The following is a 23091-nucleotide window of genomic DNA, read 5'->3' on the forward strand; positions in this document are numbered from 1 at the left end:
TCTTCCAGTCCCCTGAAAATACGCAAGCCTGAAAGAGAAGCATAGATAGGAACCAACCCACTTCAAGGGAAACCCAACCAGCACGGGGCAGATCCTTAGTGGAGTAAAGATTCTGCACTGAAGTAGATGGGACAGGAATAGTTTACCCCAGCCAGGAATCTGCTCTGCATCTGCAGATCAATTTATGAAAAAAAGGTGATACACCATACATGGACCAGATGCACTAATGTAGCATAAGGCAAAAAACAAGCTCTGCTGGGGTTGTTCCAACATTCCTACACAAGATTTCACAGCATACGAAAATTACTTCATGTGAATGAAAATCTTTTTTAACAGTAACCTCTCTGCATGGTTCGAAAGTGCTACTGTGGACAAGGTTTTCAAAGGCCACCCAACAAGCAATGCTCAACCATATCTTCCTCACAGGGTGGCATATGAATAGCACATTTCAGTTTTAACAGACTGAAAAATCATTACCACAGCAATAAGGCTGAGACCTCAGAGCAATTTTCTTAATAAACACATTCCCTGACAATTATTGTTTTTGTTCAAAAGATATATTTTGCTTTTGAGATAAGATTTTTCATGCTATCACAGCAATTAACAAAGGACAATCTGGAATTTTTTCTTTTAGGAATGTCAATACCTTCTTATATTTTGTAATAAACAATAATTTGTTAAAATAAACTTTTTATTAAATTCAAAGAACTTGTTCTCTTAAAGTACCTGAAAAGAGAAGGAGTTGATGAACTTCTGGGAAATGTGAAAAGTCCTCAGCAAGTAATGTGGTGAATGTGATAAGCCTCTATCTAATTACTGAAATGCTGTTTGCAAAACATTTGTTCAGAGGTGTTCAATTTCTCCAAAAGTGACCTGAAACAAATGAGAGAAAAAAGTTTCACCAGAAGCGACGGCCACAGTTAAAGACACATATAACAAAGCTGATGAAATCAGAAGAAAACTTGATTTCTTTATACACCTTCTAAGAAAAGAGCTAAGAAAGTAAAGGTCAGGCTGCAACGCTATTTTGAATTACCAAACACTGCCACCAGGTGTTCACTTCAAAGACTATCAGGCTGCTTGAAAACAGCTAGAGGGTAAGTATTAAAAGCCAAAGCAAATTAAATTTGTAGCTCTATCTCTTATGTAAAATGTTTCTGTATAAGGCAATAGTGATGACAACTCCCAAAAAGTTTTTAGGTATTTTTAGCCACTTGTGTTACATTGGTATAGGAACACATGGTTCTGTTTCTAACTCCTCCCATCATCATTCTGGCGAGCACTAACTAGAGAATGACAGAGAGAAAATACTGGACAAGCTTTGTTTCCACACACAGATGCCTACCACGATTGATGTTTCATTGTGTTTACGCAGTGCCCACCTCAGTAAACTTTTAGTTCATCTTAACGGTCCCTAGAAGGTACCAAACCCATAAACGTTCACACAACTACAGCGTAATTATGTCAGAGATCAGCTTTTCTTCTAACATTTATGCATATGAACAAAAAAATTCATATAATGATGGAGGCAACGGACTCAGGGGACTTCCTACAACATTAATTTTCACTAGTTCTAATGTAAGCAGCAAAGGATCTCTAGTCTTACTTGAAAACTGTATCCATTCCAATTTGAATTAAGAGCATTCAATTTCTTCTTATTTAATACAGTCTCTCACCTGAAAACTCCCCTTGAAGTGGTAGGCAGGCAGAGGAACTGCACCTCACTACTGAAAAGCTAAAATGATTAGAGATGCTCCTCTTATTTAGATGGGATAGTCAAGAAGACGCAAAGGAATTCCAGTGATTTAGCCAAAAAGATAGATACCTGATTTTCTTCCATGTTTTCAAAACTTCTGTCATAAATTCTTTGAGTTGGGATGCCTAACATTAGCCTGTAAGATCAGGAAATATTAGAAAAAAAATCTCAGCTCTTTTTAATTAACATACACACAGACGTGCGTGCGCGCACATATATAAATTGATTAATCAAACTCAGAAGATCTGACAGAAGAACAACCACTTCCTCATCAGCATTATCCAGGTAAACAAAATATTTCAACTGCCTTCCTCAGAGGATGCTGCAGGTTCCACTTCAATGTCTCTGTAGATTCACCAAGTGAATACTAGCTCCAGGAAAATGCAGACCTCAGGGAGCAAGGCCAACAATTAAAACAGACACGAGTAATACTTGGATGAAATGCCACATTTGCAAGAAAATAGTCTTGGGTACAATTCTAGATATTTGAAATTTCAAGAATGAAATAATTTTGAAAAAAGACTGGACAACTACTTGAATGCCTAATGGATGGTTATGTGGTTTTGGACAGCTCAGCTCCAGAATTAATTCCCTTCAGGACAACAAAAATGAGAGCACTTGCATTTAAACGTGATGTGTTTTGTCAGCATTACTCATGCACGTACCCACTGGATATCTTTGGTTATTCCAAGCTTCTTTTGCTCTCAGGAATACTGAATGTGCACAGTCAAGATTCTTTCTAATATCTTACAACTCAAAGTGACGCCAAACAGATGGCAAAGATGAATAACTCAGGCAGAGAAGTCATTTCAAGTAACCGATAAAGGACAAACCCCATGATCTTTACCATGTCTCTTGCCATTTGTTTTTCAATGTGCATTGTAGAATATACATTTATTCTGCAGCTCTATTCTGCAAGTCTTTTAACAGCAGGAAGAAACCATAAGCCCCGCATGCAGCCCTACTGGCAAATGACAGCGTTAAGTCAGAATAAATTGGATTGTCCCAGTCTGTTCTAGATTTGTTTAACAATAGATGGTAGCAGCATTCCCATCAGAGAGCTTCAGAGGTAGGAAAACAAGCTGGAAAGGCATCTTTCATATAATTTCCAGAAGTCCATCATGTTTCTTACTGCAGACTTAAAGCAGCAAATCACATCTATGGCACTAATTAGTAAAGGAGAAACTGTCAATGTGCTCCATCTTAAGTAAAAGCATATGAAGAGAATAGCATGCAAGGTCATTTTAGCAAAGTTTCAATATAGAAACAAAAGGAAAACTTATGTTGTTGAAAATATTCATCTATGGTCCATAAGGTGCTTTTCAGTACATGAACATACTTTAAAAGGAGAAAGCGTGTCAGCTGTTTATGTACTTTTAAATCATGACTCTGTGTTTTAATTTCTTGATCTCTTTCATACAATAAATATGTAAAGCTTAAATAAATTTTTTGCCTCACAATACTTATCACCCACCCCCTTACAATACTTATCACCATCAAAGCAAGTGTCATCACAAATGTCACTACCAAGCTACACTTAGCAGAAGTTAACACGTCCTGAGCAAAGTCAATGGGTACAAAATAAGCCTTCAAAAATATAATTAGGATTTGCCAACCCAGGTGTTAAAAAAAGCAGAAATTTCAGACTGTGGCTCATACACTGCATTTGATTCATTATTCTCTATTCCCAGTTTTAATGGTTTTTATCTAGTTCACACTTCTTCACATCATTTAGTTCCATAGTAACAAAAAATCCTTGGAAGGTGACATAGTTAAATTTTGAACACACACACACACACAATATATCGCAAGAGTAGCATAAAGGAAGCAATATGATTTTAGCTTATATCCATCCCCCACACCAAATAAACCAAACTAGTAACTCTCTCACTGTGATTTCCAGTCAAGAAACATTGCAAAGAATCTTATTAAAATGTAACTTGAATCTCTAATCTTTTGTAGAGCCAAACATTCTCCAGACGCTACCCTCTGGTTTTACTCTCCATAGGAGAAAGCAAATCGATAGAGATTGGTGGTCTTTTGTGAATCTGTTCTTCAACTGATGCATTCCTTTGAAAGTCTACTCTTTGGGGATGAGAAAGGGGGAGAATTTATTTTGAAAAAATAAATTATTCAAATGAATGTTGTGTGCAACAAGATGATAACTTTTTGAACCACAATAAATATGTGTCTGTGAGCATGTGTGTGTTCATATTTAATCTGCATGAAATTAACTAACTAGATATGTATTGGGAATAAGCAGATGAAATTAAACAAAAGAAACACATACTGTGCAAAAGTTATTCCACCCTGCCTCCTTTAAATCCTGGTATATAAACAACTGGTTACTGTGCTATCAGCTCTACCTCAGTGCAAGATCTGACTCTGTTATGAACTAATAATAACAACCACAGCTGCCAACGAGCACTACTTTATGCTAAATGCTCATAATTTCTTAACCTGTAGATCACAGTGTCTGACACTATTTCCAGTATATTTCAAAGTAAAAAAATTACTTTTTGGATTTAAAATTTCCCACAACTTTTATTCACACTCTTTTCTTAGATATTTTCAGTATAACAGAAAACTACAAAAAAAAATTTCAAGCTACAAAACACATAATATACTTGAAGTAGAACTTGCATCATCCTGATTTAGCTCACAATAAGTCATTTTCACTGGATTTGGCAAACAGTCCATTCTTCGGAAGCTTGAACGTTCAACACCAGTCTCAACAGCGACCTTCTAATACAAAGACTAAATTTTGCATCCAAAATTTGACAATGACTGATGAAGTTTATCTTTGAATTAGACTTGTCAAGTTTGAGGACTCCAGAACTCTTAAGATGTAACAATGTCCAAATAATCTTAAAAACGTTTAATTTATGTAGCCAGCTGCATTAACATTAGCTTTCTGTCACTGATTTTCCTTATTCTTATCAAAGTCTTGTTTGTAAGCTCCATGGTTTCATCCCACTTGTTTTTCTCGGGGCTTGTGTATGTCACCAAGTTCTCAGTATACTGCAAGATTGACTTCAAAAACCTACGAGAAAGAAAACCAAAGAAGAAAAACTCATTGAAGGATTTAAAAAGAAAAAATGAAAAAAAAAGAAAAAAAGAAAAATATCTCAGTGCCTGATTTAAAGCTTTTAATGTCTCCAAATTTCCAAATGTCCTTCAGGATGATCAATACATTAAAGTTTCTTCTACTTCTTGAAGAGAACTACTCCCTCATTCTCACAGTAAGAAGCGATGATTTTCAGAACTGCAGTTAAACACTGCCATAGAAAGAATGCAGTGATAAAATCTGTGATAGGACAGGAAGCCATTTGGGGAAAATTCTTTCTCAGTCAAATGTTTCACAAAGTCTATGATACCCAACCATCCAATTGACACAGAAGGAGTAAAATTACCAACATATTAAATACAGCTTTTATGTATTAATATTTTTTGAGTGTGTGATCGTTCTCTACCTATACTAAGGAAGTCTAATAAAAATTAAAAATGTGAATAACTGGACCATATATTTTCAACTAAGTTATTTTAGTTCTTGAGTCAACATTTTCTGAGATACAATGATAGAAAGATGACAATGTACTAAAAGTCATGCTGTTCCTTTTTTATTTTTTTCTCTACAGGATTTATATTACATATCAAAAAGGAATGTGTACAACTTCCTATTTTCATAAAGTAAATCTTATATACTCACTTCAGATACTGCTGATATTCAAGAGGATTCTTCTTAGAAACCAAATGAATATTGACTAGTTCCAGAGTAATCAACACTAAGATGAGCCGCAACACTGGAGACAAAAATTTAATGCTAAAAATAGGAAAAAATATTTTAAAATAAACACACTAAAACCAAATTAAATAGAAATCATTAATATAAAAAATTCTTCAGACTTCTGTATCCATCCTAAATAGCTGGATATTGCATAGTGGGTGGGTGGGTGGGGAGGAGATTACGAAATCTCCTTCAGCAAAGAGCAGAGCAAATATCAAAACTATAAACAAAGACTATATATTATGAAACCTCAAAAAGAGGACAAAAAAAGAAACATATATAGTTAAGATTCCAGCACCCATTACTCCATAGATAAGAAAGTGGAGTTCAACTGAATTGCAAATATGTATTGTCAGTTATCACTTTAAGCTATGTTTCTTAAATAATATGGTCGACGTTTTTAGGAACATAGCCTGGCCAAGAATACAATATTTACAGTTTTCCCAGTTTTTAAAGTAAATTCATAAATCCCTGGAAAACACTTTTAAATAGGAACAAAATTAATGGAATAGTAAACAACCTCTCTTCTATCTATAAAGATGATGGCCCAGGTATAATCATAAAAAGCAGCAGAACTAAAGTAGGCAGAGTCTTGAAATCACTTTAACCTATTGCATTCAGATAAAAATTGAATGACATTTATACGCTTAAATAGGAAAAGCTAGCAACTAAAAAATACAATCTAACATTTAAATTATACTTTTATTTGAAAGCTTATAATTTACAGTGAGGTAATCTAGCAATGCTAAAAATACCCATTAAATTATTCTCCAATTTGAGGTTTTCTCGTTATTTCAATATTACTACATAACAGAAATCTGGATTGACACTTAACTCTAAAATGGCTAACAGGAACACATAAACACTGTTGACTTTAAACTTCTAAGACAAACCACTGCAAGTTAGCAACATCAGCATGCAGCCACTCTCTCATAAACCTAACCGCAAAGTAAAGAAAAAACATCAGCCAACCTGTTCAACATTCGTCGATAGTTATGCCTCTGGCGAGAACGTAGAGTCTTGTTCATCCACTGTTTGTATCGCAACTCAGTGCTGGCAATAACTTTTTCAGACACTTGATGGCACTGTGTGCTTATTTTACGGAATACCACCACTGTTTCCAGAACAGGTCTCGGAGAATAAAGTGTGCAAATATGCGTATCACAAAGTTCAGTCAACAGCCTCCAAAACAGGAAGGAATTGTTAATTTCAATCTTTTGTTAGCTGGATTTAACATGAGATACATTTCATATTCGGTGTGGTTTGATTCATAGTGTTTTAACTCAGAAAGCCTGGAAACAGATTACTCTTACCTCATAATTGAAAAAAAGCAAGGATCTATGTAGTAGGGGTAGTGATTGTGTTCTCTATCACTTTACTGAATATAAATGCAAAACTGCTGGTGATGAATGTGTTTCCCATTTCAGATCAAAGAAATACAACCACAATAAACAAAACTGCCTGGCTGAAATGATACACTGAACACATCAAATCACAGCAGGGTTGTGGTTGAAGCCTCCCACCATAGTTCAATTCACAACGAATTAACATCCACCATAATAAAACTCACTCAAACAAATGGTATTAATTAGTACTCCCAATAGTGTGTGGTCTTTCTTCTGGGCAGAACAAGAAGCAGACTTAACATTTCGTAAAATGCAGGTGGTGAGGCCATTGTTTTAATCAACACCACACCAGATTATGCTTTGTTAAAGCACCCAAATGTCTTTCTGCTGTCATATTCTAATCTGCCAACCTAATGTGTCACACATCACTTTAAACACTCTGCTCTTATAGAAATGTTTCTTAATCTCCCTCATGTTCAAATTATCTCTGAGATAACAAAACTAAAAGTCATGAAGGGAGAAAACTCTAAAAATAGTTTAGCACTTTAGTAATCAGGCTTCTTTTTCATAAATGAGAAAGGTGCAGATTGGTGGGTAGGAAACAGAAGGCACGCATTCTAGACAAGCAAAGCAACAGGTAAAATCCTCTTTGTACTATCCTGCCCACGTCTAATGGCAGTTTGATTAGGAGAGTTTTGTTCCAATGTGTTCATTCAGTCATGGCACTATTAAGACTGATATAAGAGTGCCAATTAAAAGTCAAATTGTTTTGGTCATTACTCCAAGTCAGATATAATTGGAACTAACATACCTCCAAGTCTGACAACAAGTATAACAAGGTACCTTCTATTTCAGAATCTTGATTCTAAAGCATGTAAGAATAGAATTATGTAGCAGCATATTACTATTTTAAATGCCACGCACGGCTGTGACACCAAGCACATTAAAGCAAATTTCTGATGCAGTTTTAGCACACAAAGTGGATTAAACCCAACTTAATCTAGTCAATACATAAATATTTAAAACATTTTGCTTCCCCCCCCAAAAAATTTTTCATGCTAATTTCCAAGTAAAATCTCTACTGTAATAATGTCCCAAATCTATAACATCTCATCTTCATTTTGAAGATGATGTTCGGCTGCATTCTTAAGATTTTTTAATTAAGTCAGCAGCAATATTAGAAAAGTGCATGCAACATTTCAAGCATTGCTCTAAAAACAGGGAAATGAGTAGTTTAGGTTTGAGAGTTCTTGTGCTGGGCTGCATGTAGAAGCTGACAGCAGGAACCAGGAGGACATCAAACTCACCTCTCTGTTAGGACACTATCGATTCTATCACCTGAACTATAGAAATTCTGGGGCATATATTGCTGCAACTGAGATACAATTTCAGATATCATCAAAATCAAAGCACTAGCTTCAGCATTTCCTTCCAACCTTAAAAAAACAAAAGAAAAAATTAAGACTTGAGATGATAAAACTCTGTAGCACTTATCAGTTCTCAAATGGCATAGATCAAGATGCAGATTTTTTGGATAGCAGTGTATTCAATGTCCACTCTCACTCTCTGATATTATGGTTCTTCTCCCTCCACCTTATAAGTATGATTTTCTTTCTCCAACTAAAACCAACCTTTTCTCAGTCTCAACAGTCTTCTGAACCCCTCTTAATCCTCTGTTCAAAATCCTCTGTATCAAATTTCTGCAGCATATTGAGTATGTGCTAGATGCATTGAATTTTCACCTCTGAGCTGTAGACAAGTACAATTTCCTCCACCGATATTGTTAATGACTTCCTCCTTTTCAAATAACAAGAGAATGTTACATTCTTTTTCTAAGTAATATCTCATGTAAAGTCTTCCACTGATTTGGTTACCAAGCGCTTTTCAGAATAAGCAATTGTTTTCTGTTTTACATCAGGTGAGCCTTTTTTTTTGTTTTATTGTGATGGACTCAGGCTCTACTTTAAATTCCTAATAGCCCCTTCAGCAACTCATCAGAATATGGAGTCACTAACACCTCTGTATGTTTCAGATATCTTCTCATTCCCTTCAAGTTATAGCTGTTTATAGTTTTTACAGTATCTGTACTGATGTGTATGGCACAGATTAAGCTGAAAAGAACAAAGGGATCTTCTCACAACCCCTCTGGTGTCTATCATCTTCCTTGTAAAGTATTTGAAGAGACAGTTCACCATCTCAAATCCCATTCTTCATAACTATTTTGAGAACTATCTTTTCTTTAACAGCATATACGTACCCTTTAATCATTTGAACGTGCTCCTCAGGCACTGTTGGCAATTCAGGCCATAAGTGAATGCTCTTCATACATTCCAGCACCTCAAAAATGTATCATGAAAAATGTTATGTAAAGTGTAGCCTCTGACAGACAGGACAACATATTTTACTTTTCTTAGTGGCTATTTTAGAAAAACTGCAACAGGTAGTAAATTACTTGTCCAGCAGTAGTCATAATTGTGTAAGCTGACATAAATTGTTAAGGTTTATGTTAGGGCAAAAAGTCTTGATGTACACTTTCATGCTAAAACTTCATCTGAATAAACGAATTTGCTATTCTTTCTTCCTTTCTTTTAATATAAAAAATTAACTAATGTGACTTTTGCAACATACGGTTTGAATGCTGTCGAAAATGAAAAGTACTAAGTATGTCTACTGCAACCTTAAATCAATGGAGGAACATCTTCAAGCAGTTCAATAACTCATAAACTGATCAGCAGAGAACTACCACAACAAACACCTGAAAGCAGACTTTGCTACAGTGACAAAATCTTAATCAGCTGGCTTTCACACAATAAAAACCTTAGTTATAGCCTAATCCAAGATTCTTAGAGACGTGACCAAACAGAGTGTTCCTGACATAAGAAAGCACAAGGACATTAAGAAAACTACAAAACAGCAAACATCCAGGTAAGAATAAAACTATTCAGTGATCTAGAGCACAAACACAGCACCAATTGCATCAACAGGAGCGTGCTTAATTACACCTCATTTTAGCAACTGTAAATTCTGAAAGATAAAACTGAAAAGCTCATTAAAAAAAGGTAAGATTTTAACTTTTTAGGACAATCAAAGCATGAAGACAATGAGACCAATTTCAAGGATTCACAATTTTAAAGACCAAAATGCTTTCACAGTTGGAAGTACCTACCTGTTTCTTGAGTCGGGAAATTGGATGAAATTGAGAACGGTAGCAACTTGCACAGTTCATCAGTGGTTTTATGACCATGTGTTCCTGATTTACAAAATCATAGACAATACACAACAGTTTCTTTAAACTGTCCTAATCATATGCAGACCAAGACTTATCCTTAATTTTATGCAAGCCACCTATAGTACTGAAGTCAATAAAGACTTCCAAATGTCTGAGGGCTGAAAGCAGTAATCAGCACAATGAGTGTTTAAAGCTTAATTTCTTTGACACATTTTAACTATGAAACCTGACAGCAGCTGATAGAAAAGCAAGCAAGTATTCTCTCAGTGCAGCAGCATGCAATATATCTTGAGAAACTAAGAAGAGCTGCAACTAATAAATGGAAGATTTATTTCACAGGTTGCTGTATGATATTGAAAGTAGTAATCCCAAATATTAACAGGAAATTGGAGGGAGCAAATATAATAATTGCTAATGTTGAGAAACATGTATTGCTAGACAAAAAGTGTTCACAAATCCACAGTATAGAGTGTGGATACAAATCACACCTCCATTAGTGAGCCACCATTATTTATAGCATCTCAGAGAAAGAAAATCTCAAACATTACATACCTCCGTGGCTGAGCTACAGCTGTTCTACGTACCTTTCAGATAATTTAGCAGATAAACAGGCTAGGTATCAATACAATTTGAAAAATAAAATTAAGTGGAATCACTATAATTTATGGATCAACCATGTGAAGGAGTGGTTAAGCAAACAAATTAAGGTATGGTAAGAAAGCGTAATCTTTCGGAAAACTTTCTGTACTTATTTCATTACAAAACTAGAAAAAACAAACTTTCACAATTTTTTACTTGAAGGAATACTTCATTTCCACAAAAAGCTGCTGCAAACTAAGATTCTGTCACAAGACTCTCTAAAATCAGATTTGGCATCCAAAACAACTGAAAAAAAATCTTCTGAGACCATAATATTGATTACTACCTTAAAAGCAAACATGTCTTCATCTGAGAATCTGCAGAGAAGAGTAATTGCAAATGCCACTATCTGATTAGCTGCTTCTCTGGGAAATGCTTGTAGATTGATTTCTCCATGGCTTAAACGATCTCTTATACGTGGACCCTCCTGGTGGTTCAAGAAATCCCAAAGAAATTCCTGTGGAAACATGCACCAAGTGTATAGAATTCTGTTCTATGTGTATTCACATAGAATAGAATACATTCAGTGTAGAGAATACCTCTGAAAGATAAGTACGTCATTTCATCTATAGGAAAGGGGCATTTAGATCGTCAGAAAAAACAATGCAAACCATACTTGTAAAAAAAAAAAAAAAAGGCAACTCATCCATCTTGGTAGCTTCTGGGGAAATTCAAAACTAACATACATGCTATTTCTTGAGAGGTAACAACAGATTTCCTTCAGCTTTGCATCCCAAGTCCTCCACAGACCCACTGCCTCTGGGAGCAGGACAATAAACTCAGGTCTCCCCTACAGTCTCAAAAGGCCTCTCAATTCAGCACCCCTAGTTTTTATGTTCACTATCTGTTTGAGTGGCAAGATGCAGGATGTGCTCTGGTAGGTTTGCAGCTATGTTTTTGTGCCATCTGCCCAGGTAGTCTAAGATGTGTCCCAGAAGCAATCAGAAATAAGTTTTGATTTTCCCTGTATGAGGCATCAGTTTTTCTTCTGCTCCATTCAGCTATCTTCAAAGTCTAAAGACAAATATCTCTGAGACTTCTATATTTCAGAAAAAAAGACAGTCTTATATCCTAACCCAATATAGCTTGTCAGGTACTGCTTTGTATCCTTCACAATGAAAAAGGGTAACAAGCTTCTGGTTCTAAGCTGCTGAAGATAAGCTATGTGAAATAAATGGGTATTAGGCACGATTATAAATATATCACTAAATTTAAAAACAAAATAACAACGACAAAAGACCAAACAAAAAACCCACCAACAAACAAACCGCAAAACTTTCAAAACACTTGCCATGGCAGGTTCCTGAAGAACTGCAGGAAGCTGGTTGACTTCTTCATTATCCAAACGCTTTGCTAGCATCTAAAAAAAAGTAATTTGAATAGAAACTTATTATTGAAAGCCAAGCAATCGAATAAAAAACAACTGAAGTAATTAGTTTCCCTAATTTTAAGCAATTACTTCCAGCACTTAAAAATCAAGGTGCCTAATTATTACTGACAGACAATTTGAGATAATTCAAAATTGTAAAATTGAGGATTTCTGCTTGCAATGTTTATTTGTATTGATTTTGAACAACTGAATCTAGGAAAAATGACAGAATGTTTGTTTCTGTAAGATGAAGAATTTCAAGATAAAAACACTTAGAAGAAATTAAAGTCTGTTGATTAAAATTTGTATTAATTTTGATATTTTCTGGGGGATTCCAAATTTAAAGTGTTTACTGTCCATCATCTTCTATTTGGAAAAAAATTAGAAATAACGTCTTATCCAACACAAGAAAGTGCTTTCTGGTCTCTAGTAATGGGAAATATGCATGTGCTTAAATTCTGACATTGATATATATTTAAAAAAAAACCCCAAACAAAACCAAAAAAACACAAGTACCTCATCAAAAGTGGTGTAGAGAGCAGAAGGCTGGAAAAAAAGACAATTAATATTTGATTTTCAAATGAAAACAACTAACTAGACATGTATACCAAACTTATATTTATTCATTTGCAAGAGATACCAGAGATGCATGAATAGCAAAAAAAACCCCACTTACAAATGAAAAAAGGGACTTTTGGATTTTGTGCCAAGTTTTTTAAAATAAATATAACACAATCTACTCCCCACCCTAAACTACTTCTGAACACTAAACTTCAAGTACTTTTTCAGACCTCTTTTATTGGCAGACATCTTTACAAAAAAACATGAAGCATTGATGAAACTCTACTGGAAATTTGTAAATAATGTTCCACAACTGATTGAAAATTTTGGGGGGGGAAGTCTGTAAATGTTCAGACACTATGCTTCTAGAATAACTATTTTGAAAATATTATTAGCACTATATCATAATTGACTTTAGACAGAAATTTTACCTCAGCTGTTAGCAATCGATTTGGACATTTATTAGTTGTAGTGAAGAGCAATCTAAGTCCAACTTCCAGCTGAGGAAGTAAGAGAATCACACAGTCAGCATACCTGCAAAAATAACAGAGTACCCAAAGGGGTTTTCCCTCCTTATAAATACAATCTAAATGGAAATTAGAGCCATCTCAGGGTCACACTCTTAGGCCAAACAACCCAGAGCAAAATTCCTCTGTAATGCACTTCATAAACAAACAATAAATGACTACCTGTGCCCAGCAGAAGCTGACCACTGAATTCAAACCAGCTCAGAGATGAGAATAACTTACAAAAAGGTGGAGCATGGGAGAGGAAAACAAAACAATGTACTTTTTTTTTCAACTTGAAATGTTAATATCTGAAGATTTATTTCCATTTGCTTTGTAAAACTCTCCTTTTTGGCTACATCTGCAATAGTATTTTTTAGGTTTCAAAATATAGTTTATAATGCTAGCTGGCACAAAATAAAGTAGTAGGTCCACAAAGAGTAGGTCTCTTTCTGAGAGACCACCATAACAATGCATAACTATATGTTGTTAAGCAACAGATTCAGCAAAAAGCTTTGGAACCTACAAATCCTGCTATTATTCTATAAATATAGAATATAAAAAATAAAAAATAAATTTTAAAAAAATTTGACTGTTACCTGCTTTGCTTGAAAGCTGTTAAAGCAGCCATCCAAAATGGTAACATTGTTTTTAATACAAAACTGGACAGTTTTACTAGCTCTTCGGCTACGGAAAGTGTTTCATGATTAAGATCTGCAAGTTAGCAAAACAACATTGATAAACTACATACAATCTATGGTTTGCTAATTCATTCTTAGTATTTAACTGAAAATATAAGATTATTTCAGCATTTGTAAAGGGAGACTTAAAAGTTACCCAATTTATTTTAACTATACAAGTACAATGGTAGTCATATTTAAGATCACAAATTGCATTTGTAAGATTGTATTTTTAGTGATAATATAAAATTACAGAGTAAAAAGTGTTAAAAAGTCATGGCTGCTTTTTACTGAGACTAAAAGACTACACAGCAACCGGACCCAGCTTCTGTTGAGTTCTTCTCCACCTACTTCAAATACTTTTAAAAAGTGTAATATATATTAATCATTTTAATTCAGTAAGAATCAGTACAGTACTATGAACATTTGAACATGAGCACATTGTTCCTACTTCATCAATTTTCTGTGCTGACATTTAGCATAAAAAATGAACACTTCATACTTCAGTGCTACCATAAAAAGAAACTCACACTTACGAATTCACATTATAAATATCTTATCCAAGAGAAAGCTTAAAACAGTAAGTGCAACTTGATTGCACTAGGTGTTTTTTCAAAGCAAATCAACAGCTATAGGATTTATGTTACATGATGCCTGGACTGTTATCAGCTTGATTTGGTTCCCAAAACCCCTGTCTTGGTTCTGTTAACAGATGTTCCACTGGCAATTTGATTACGTAGCACAAACTGACCATGACCACCATTGACACAAAGATTCCCCATATGCTGGTTTTGCTTTAAAAAGAGTAAGAATAAACCAAATAAGGTCTGTAGCCAGGGACATGAGAAGATTTTAATCTGACACTTCAGGTCCTTCCCTGAGAAAAGCATCAGTGTACTGAAGATGTGTCACCTGTTTCAACACTACCTTCCCTGTAAGATGCAGGGCACTCCTGCTGGGACCCTTGCAGCTGGAACCCACTGATTCTGCAAAGAATTAGATTTTGTGAAGGCAAAATAGATGACTGTTACATGAAAGGAACACTCATCATCAAAAACCTGGAACATACAGCCAAAGTCTTTTAGAAGCAGTAATGTTACACGTTTCAATGTGTTATAATTATTTTACAATGCAGTATTCTTTGATTCAATAATCAGTGGAACTGCCTACATATTAAAAAGTTGTCCTACAAGCACGATTGATTCATCTAATGACAGTGCATACAGGTATCTTAGTTAAGATTCAATCTTAGGACTGTGGAAAATGCATTATTTTCAACAGCACTTTTAGACAATGAAACAATAGCAAATATAATAAAAACTTGCTAATGACTAAATACTTGCCTGGAAATATGCCAAGCTCATCTAAGCTCATGAAGGTCACATAAGGTCGATGTACTAGAATGCATTTAGTTTGCATAAGATATGTCTGTAACAACTGACCCAATCCTGCAGTTAAAAAAAGCAGCATAGCACAGTATCTAGGGAGAATACCATAATATATTAGAAAAGCTTATACAACTAAATCTTTTGCAAAGAGTCAGCAATTGTGGGTTGGGGACAAAGGGGTTTTTTTGCTCTTTCAAAGAACATCCAAAACCAATACTCCCCATCTCTTTTGGGTAGGGGCACTTAATAATTACATTCACAAGCATGAAAAAATCAATGTAGAATTAGGAAAAAAGCATCTCTGTATTCCACATTGGCTGCTGTTGCTTATCATCCTACCCCATTCCTCTGCGTTTTGTTCCGAGTTATTCCTACTGCCCTGACGGACAAGGAACTGGGTTTCAAAAAAAAAGACCTTAAGCTTTCTTGCTTTTCCTGCTAGTAAAAAAAACCACTGGTCCTAAAACTGACCAGCTTTATAATGGCTAAAGTATTCTATGGAAATCCCTTTCCAAAAGCAGCAGCAGGGGAAAAATGTCAGGATACTACCAGAGGCCTTTGGACATTTTTTTTTCTTTTTTTTAAATTTTTTTCAATAAGAGCAGTAAGTTTTACTAACGGCTTTTCAAGCACTCTCAAATATGACTGGTAAGAAAATGAGATTCTTTTTGGTAACTTACTTTGCAGGAATTTCTTGTGGGGATGCAAACCCATGCCACAAAACATTACGAAGATTCAGACCATACGGAGATCCAATGAATACCCTCAGTACATTCATCTAATTAATAAACAAAGTGATTACTGCATGAAGAAATCTATTATTTATTACCTTGTATCTTTCCCTGACAGAAAATTTCACAAGTTATTGAGAAACTACAATGTCTACTGTCAAGTTGACTGGCCACAGCTTGTCACAGTAACAGCAACCCATTATTTGCAATTCCCTGTATTCTCTGAAAGAAAATCTTTCAGCTCACTTGTACATGCTATAGAATATAATGCGGGAATAATAAAACTCATTATTAAACATTCCAAACAGTTTCGACAGGCAAACAAATGAGATCAAGTTTAGCTTCTTACTTCTTTTAGTATAAATCCACCATAATTTAACACAAATTAACATAAAATACAGAATTTGCATTCAAAGCTGTATTCCCAGATCACTATCAAACAAAAAGGGAAACTTTGTTTTTATTTTTTAACTGTAAGAATTGAACTATTCCACATGCCACCAAAATTCAAGAAATAACCGTTGTAACACTACTAGACTGGCTAACAATACAAGCTTCTACAGTTCACATCCAATATTTTGTCCTAAGGAAGAGTTTACGTTTGTAAAACTGTACGAGAAAGACCACCTACTCCGTTTACACAAGAATGTCATCAGAATTTTGGTTTTATTATTTTTTTGCACATGGGGATGAATAAATTAATTTCCTCTATTTTGAAAAACTCTAGTGTGGTAAACATTATGAAGCATCTTACTACAGTGGTGGTGAAGGGGAACACAGCTCATCAGAAACAGCCAGTGCAGGATGTGTATTTTCAAGTTGAAAGATATTGACAGATATGTGAAGTTTTACGTATATAGGTTTTTTATGTAGAAAAGCAAATAAGAACTTATGAGCTTGCCTTTAAAAATATTTCCATTTACAATATTCATTATTTTTGCCATATATCCCCCCAGACTGCAACACATATAAAATGAAAGTTTTTCCAATATATTACAGAATTTGCAAAATCTCCTTCAGTCCAAGCAAAGGCTATGCTTGGAAACCTGCCATTTGGCAAGAAGAAAACAAGCTCATTATTTATTACTTATTTCAAAACTATGCACTTACTACAGCTTGTCCAAAGACAACTGCAAGCTGTTCAGAAGCAAGCAAGTCTCTTAGAAGGAAAGGGCAATCTTTCCCAATGAGTAAATATACCTATTAAAGAAAAGCAAAACAGGTAACATAAGTAATTCAGTATACTTCTTTGCATTTCAAACATACAACTTGACTATTTCACCCAGCAACCATTTTCATTATTGTAAAAACACTAATCAAACAAAACCCACCAAATCCTTAAAAAGGCTTTAAATTCTGTAATTTCATGACAAATTAAAATTTACAGAACATATCAGGAAAGACTGGATATCCTACTTAATGTTCCCATAGTTAGGCTTTTCACAGTGTCTGTACAAGTACTGCTGTTCTCCAGAAAAAAAACCCAAACAGTAAAGCACAAGGAGAACATGTAATTAAGGGAATAAACTCCACCCAGGACACCATACTTCATTCTTACCCTAGAAATCTATAGGGTCTGTCATTGTTCAAAGAAGGAGACTTGTGGTTTGTCTTCTAATTCCGGCTGTTCCTTAAACTAGATTTTATCCTAGTTGGGCAATCTCAGCATCTCTAGTCTCAACTGCTATGAAGCCTTCCATTCTTTGTATTCTCCCTGACAGTTTTTTTCCAATGCTTGGTAATTTTTCATTACTTCAAAATTTACTTGGGCAAATTGGTTTGTCTAGGTGTGAAGTAGCCCACTGTTCTTTCTCTGGCATTTCCTTCTCCAAAGCTCCTCACGGAGATTTAACAACCAGCTATTTTATCTGATCTGTGGGCGATACACCCCAACAGCAAAGCCTCTTAAAACAGCTGTTGCTCCCTTCTCCCTAACTTGCATGCCCCTAAGTAGTGGTGGCATCTGTTTGTGTGGTCATGCAGTGAAGCAGACCAAGGAACTGATCCAGCTGAAAAACAAAAATGGGGGTAGAGGAAAAAGGTGGAAAGGTACCTGGACCAGTTCATCAATCTAGCTTGCTACTAGGCCTTCAAATATTTGCACTCACATAATGTATAGAATACCAGCAAACAAGGCAGATGGCTGTGAAGATTGACTGAACAAATTTAAGTAGTGCTATCACCAAATGTTGAACCACAGCCTAATTCACGTTCTATCAAAAAGGATTCACAATACAAGTTTCTTAATACCATTCAGAATTCCTAAGTCTAAGTCATGTCATGTATGCACTCCTTGCCTCATGCTGGTCATGGAACTCCTACAGTATTACTCTTTAAACTTAACAAGAGTGCAGTCCTTTACTAACTATTACAAGGTAAAGGAAAGCAGGAATGTGTTAACAAGACAAACATTCAGGACTACAAGATGGATCCCAGATCTATCCAGCTGAACAGTTAGGTCAAGAATTTAAGTTGTTAGCTGACTTCTAGATGTTTTTGCAGCACAAGACTCGTGTCGAAGCATTTAAACAGATGTACACTCTGCAAACAGAACTCTGAGAGAAGTTATCTAGCAGCCAGTTTCCAGCTGCACACTCCTGCCTTCCCTCACAGAAGTTACTACATCATCAGATCTTCTGCAGAAGGTATGCTGCTCCCTGTTTCAGTTAAATAAATCAGAGTAACAAAGACCTACCTTATGTACACTGATGAAGCAAACTTTGCTCTTTTTTAATGAAATTTAGTAACAGCACTCGCACAAGCAACTCTACCAGCACAAGTGAAGGAGTCCCCAAAGATGTTTCCATTACCAAATGCAGCTGGGCTATTTGTGTACTACCACAGTACAGGGTAATCTCACTTTTTCAATGTGCAGTTAAATCCAAGAGCTCGTTCCCATCTTATAAAACCAAACCTGCAATAGACTCCTCATGCTGGCACTTACATCACCCAAGGCTCGCTCCAAGCATGATGTTAGTTTCATTAAGCCAAGAGCAACTTCTGTAGTTTCAGTATCTTGTAGAACATCAAATACTTCAAGAAATAACTGTATGATGGGAGAGAGGAAGAGTGTTGTGTTAAATATTCAGAAGGAAAAAATCAAATTGTCAAAAGCACAGAGAAACCTAAATATGCCTCTGTGATAGTCGCTACGCAAATGGAGAAAGAAAACCATGCCAAGGAGATCAAAATGTAGATGCCTGGAAAGCAACTGCCCTAGAGCAACTCTTGTATTTTTAGTTGCAATGTATCTAGTGCCTTGCATCTATAAAAATTATCAACAATAACTTTACACAGTAAAACTTGATATTAAGGGCAGATTATCAGAAAAACAAAATCCTACCATCTTAGGTTAGAACAGGCCCAAAGCACCTCATGTTCTCTTTGTGATAACTTCTATAAAATCCAATCACAAAGGCAGGAAATTTAGAAGCAACTACATACCCGAGAAGGACAATCAGTTACAAATTCTAAGCATTTTGGTTCATCGATAACTCTTGTGTATTCCTACATTAAACTTCCACAAAGGCTTCATGTGTCAAAATACAAATTGTCAACAGACATTTCCATACCTCTGTGCAGTTCGTCCAGCGGAACCATAATGCATACTGAATTACAAATTGCTCCTTGGTCAGAGATTTCAAGTGCAAATTAACAGATTCACATACAGGTCCTAATGATCGTATGCTTTTGATATAATCCACACTTTGATCTTAAATTGAAAAACAGACGGTGGTTAGACTACCAAACTTCCCCAGAGGTCCAGTATTTTAAAACTCACAAGGATTAAAACCTGCTACAGCTTGTGTACCTATTTAGCACAGAGAATTTTATCCAGACTATTTTATCACGACTTGTACATTACAATTTACTGTCCAAAAGACCACACAGATAAGATACAGAAAAGTAAAAGTGCAGTGTAAGACCAGATAAGATCGAGTACCTTCTCAAAAAAAAAACCCCACAAAAACCCAAACCACCCAACACCTTAATGCAAGAAAATACGAAAGTAAAGAGGATTATTATGTTCTGGTTTTGTTGAAACGGGAAGAACCTACTACAGTACATAAATTCCACATAATCAAGCTGGAAGCTAGTGCAGGCTCAGGGGGATGAGTCAAGTTGCACCACTTACACCCTTTAAAGAACACAGATGGATGTGGTACCTTACAGAGTGGTATCACTGCTCGTCTTTGGTGGGACACTTTTATAGGAAAATATTCTTCTGATTTACTTCAAGATATTGTATCAGGCAGAAACCTCACCAAGTTGGCACCAAGTCAGGAGGGAGGGTTGATCTGCTCAAGGGTAGGAAGGCTCTACAGAGGGATCTGGACAGGCTGGATTGATGGGCCAAGGCCAACTGTATGAGGTTCAACAAGGCCAAGTGCCGGGTCCTGCACTTGGGTCACAACAACCCCATGCAGCGCTACAGGCTTGGGGAAGAGTGGCTGGAAAGCTGCTGGGCAGAGAAAGACCTGGGGGTGCTGGTTGACAGCTGGCTGAATGTGAGCCAGCAGTGTGCCCAGGTGGCCAAGAAGGCCAACGGCATCCTGGCTTGTATCAGAAATAGTGTAGCCAGCAGGAGCAGGGAAGTTTGTTCCCCTGTATTCAGCACTGGTGAGGCCACACCTCAAGTACCGTGTTCAGTTTTGGGACCCTCACTACAAGAAAGACATTGAGGTGCTGGAGCATGTCCAGAGAAGGGCAACGAAGCTGGTGAAGCGTCTAGAGCACAAGTCTTATGAGGAGCGGCTGAGGGAACTGGGATGGTTTAGTCTGGAGAAAAGGAGGCTGAGGGGAGACCTCATCGCTCTCTACAACTACCTGAAAGGAGGCTGTAGTGAGGTGGGTACTGGTCTCTTTTATCAAGTAACTAGTTATAGGACAAGAGGAAATGGCCTCAGGCTGCACCAGGGGAGGTTTCGATTGGATATTAGAAAAAACTTCTACTGAAAGGGTTGTCAGGCATTGGAACAGGCTGCCCAGGGAAGTGGTGGAGTCACCATCCCTGGAGGTGTTCGCAAAATGCATAGACGAAGCACTTTAGGACATGGTTTAGTGGGCATGGTGATGTTGGGTTGACAGTTGGACTCGATGATCTTAAAGGTCTTTTCCAACCTAAACGATTCCATGATTCTATGAAACATGTATCATTTTTACCCTCTCTGGAAATTAATAACAGAGCTTGCATGATGCAATTTGGCAAGTTAAAATTCAACAAGTTCATCAGGGCATAAATACTTTGTTTTGGTTGAAAAACAATCATGAACTGTTCTGCATACAGAAGGAAAACCAAACAGTATTTCTGTACAAGCCATACTTGGGGAAACAAAACCAGAAGCAACAGTAGGAATACTAATGGCCCCAGACTGTTTTAAATTTACTGCAAAAAGGATATAAAGAACACAGAAGAAAGCAGTTATGATGTAGGAGAGAAGCAGAACTGAACCCCCTCTTATGTACAGGCACATGAATCTAGGAACCAAGATGAACAAGGAAGCAAAGGAGCAGCTACTTATGGAGCACAGATTACCTGAATCTTAGGAACCAGCAATAACCAAATACCAAACGTGGATGAAAAATTTAAAGCTCCTTGTAGATATGAACTACATGTACTCTAGTCTGCAGCAAAGCTAATGCTGTGCTATAATAAAATGTTATAACTAAGCTGTAGCAGTCTTAAATGTATCATTACTACAACAGGTAAACACCAACCTGATTCAAGGTAACACACATGCTCTGTAACAGCTTGCCAACATACTTCATCATTTTCAGATAAAATATTATTAATATCATAGGTGTCCTTCTTCTCAAATCCAAGTTTGCAAATCACATAATGCACAGGTGGAGAAAGACAAGTAGTGACCGAGTCTGACAACGCCATCTAGAACACACACACACACAAATAAGTCCTTGCATTAAGAAATTACATGAGAACAAAGAAAATTATTATCAAAGCATACCCATAAGCACAGATATACAGATAGTAATACAGCACCTGTAAACAAGGTGTTAAGGTTTGCAATGCAACTTTCATCTACGTACGCGATGAAAGGAACTCTCTGAGCAGAACCACCTTGTGGAAAACTGAGGGGAAGGATTGCTCTATTTGCATAATGCCAGGATGGTATATTTCTGAATGGTTATATCTTCTGAACTGATACCAAGATAGATTGAAGCAAAAGATCCCAGTTTATATATAACTGTTCTGTCTGATCTCTGAGCTTGCAGGGAAACTGATGCTACTTCAAGTAAAACCAAGAGCTCCAGTCCTTAGGACCAGCAAAATCTTTGGGGGGCAGGGAGGAACACGTGTATTCTGTATGAACTGGTAGTAACGGTAGAACAATCTAAGCATAAATGTTATTTGCACATTAGCCTAAACAGAAAGATGGACTGATTCAGAAGCACACATTTAAATTAAAGAATTTGCAAAGATAGAACTGCTCATGCTAACAAGGAGGAAAAGCTTCTGATTTAGTAGAAAAAGTCACACTTCCTCATTAATCAAACAGAAAAAAGACAAGAAATCGTTTGAAAATGAAGTATCACAACAAATACAGAAATATTCCATTAAAGTTAAATTAAAAACTTTTTTTTCCCCTCTTTAATTAGGTGGTGGAATTGACCCTCACGGTACATGACTCCTGAATTCACGGCTTCAAGGAGAGACTGCGTATTTACATGGGTAACAGCACAGAGCAAGCATGGCAGTTCCTAGAAGGAACTGGTATTAGCTGCCAGCAGGAGTATCCTATCTGCTGTTAAAAAAAAAAATAATCTAGAATGTTCATAAAACATATAGTTCAGCCTCTTCCCCCCCGCGTTTCACTGTCAGAGACAGGAGGCCAGAACAAAACATGAACTACCAGGGTCACCCTTTATTGTCTAAACCAGACCGGACGAGGAGCAGGCAGCTGCCTTCTCCACACAGGGTACGTGACCAAGTCCCGGCTTTCCACCGGGCGACATCGCCGCGCCGCAGAGGCCGGGCTGCCCCCGCCCCCGCTGCGGCACCGGCAGCTCCCCCGGCAGCCGCTCCGGGGCGAGGAGGGCGGCAGCGCCCCCCGGCCCGAAGCCCCCGATCTCCCTCCCC

The 23091-nt window shown here is 36.6% G+C and overlaps 1 protein-coding gene across 1 annotated transcript; it reads right to left on the reverse strand.

Annotated features, from left to right (window-relative positions):
- Nucleotides 1-4463: 4463 nt before the first annotated feature.
- Nucleotides 4464-21879, reverse strand: ERMARD (ER membrane-associated RNA degradation). Its single transcript, XM_010562694.1, has 17 exons — nucleotides 21711-21879; nucleotides 19565-19704; nucleotides 18937-19038; nucleotides 17103-17192; nucleotides 15942-16039; nucleotides 15217-15353; nucleotides 13793-13907; nucleotides 13119-13221; nucleotides 12643-12672; nucleotides 12049-12117; nucleotides 11044-11214; nucleotides 10056-10139; nucleotides 9147-9226; nucleotides 8197-8325; nucleotides 6516-6725; nucleotides 5466-5579; nucleotides 4464-4799 (listed from the first exon to the last, which is right to left on the reverse strand). The coding sequence occupies exons 1-17, from the start codon at nucleotides 21877-21879 to the stop codon at nucleotides 4640-4642; spliced, it is 2001 nt and encodes a 666-aa protein (XP_010560996.1). The 3' UTR covers nucleotides 4464-4639.
- Between the last annotated feature and the right edge of the window lie 1212 nt (nucleotides 21880-23091).

The sequence above is a fragment of the Haliaeetus leucocephalus genome, unplaced genomic scaffold (genome assembly GCF_000737465.1).
Source record: "Haliaeetus leucocephalus isolate CR32 unplaced genomic scaffold, Haliaeetus_leucocephalus-4.0 Scaffold162, whole genome shotgun sequence".
NCBI classification, from domain to species: Eukaryota; Metazoa; Chordata; class Aves; order Accipitriformes; family Accipitridae; genus Haliaeetus; species Haliaeetus leucocephalus.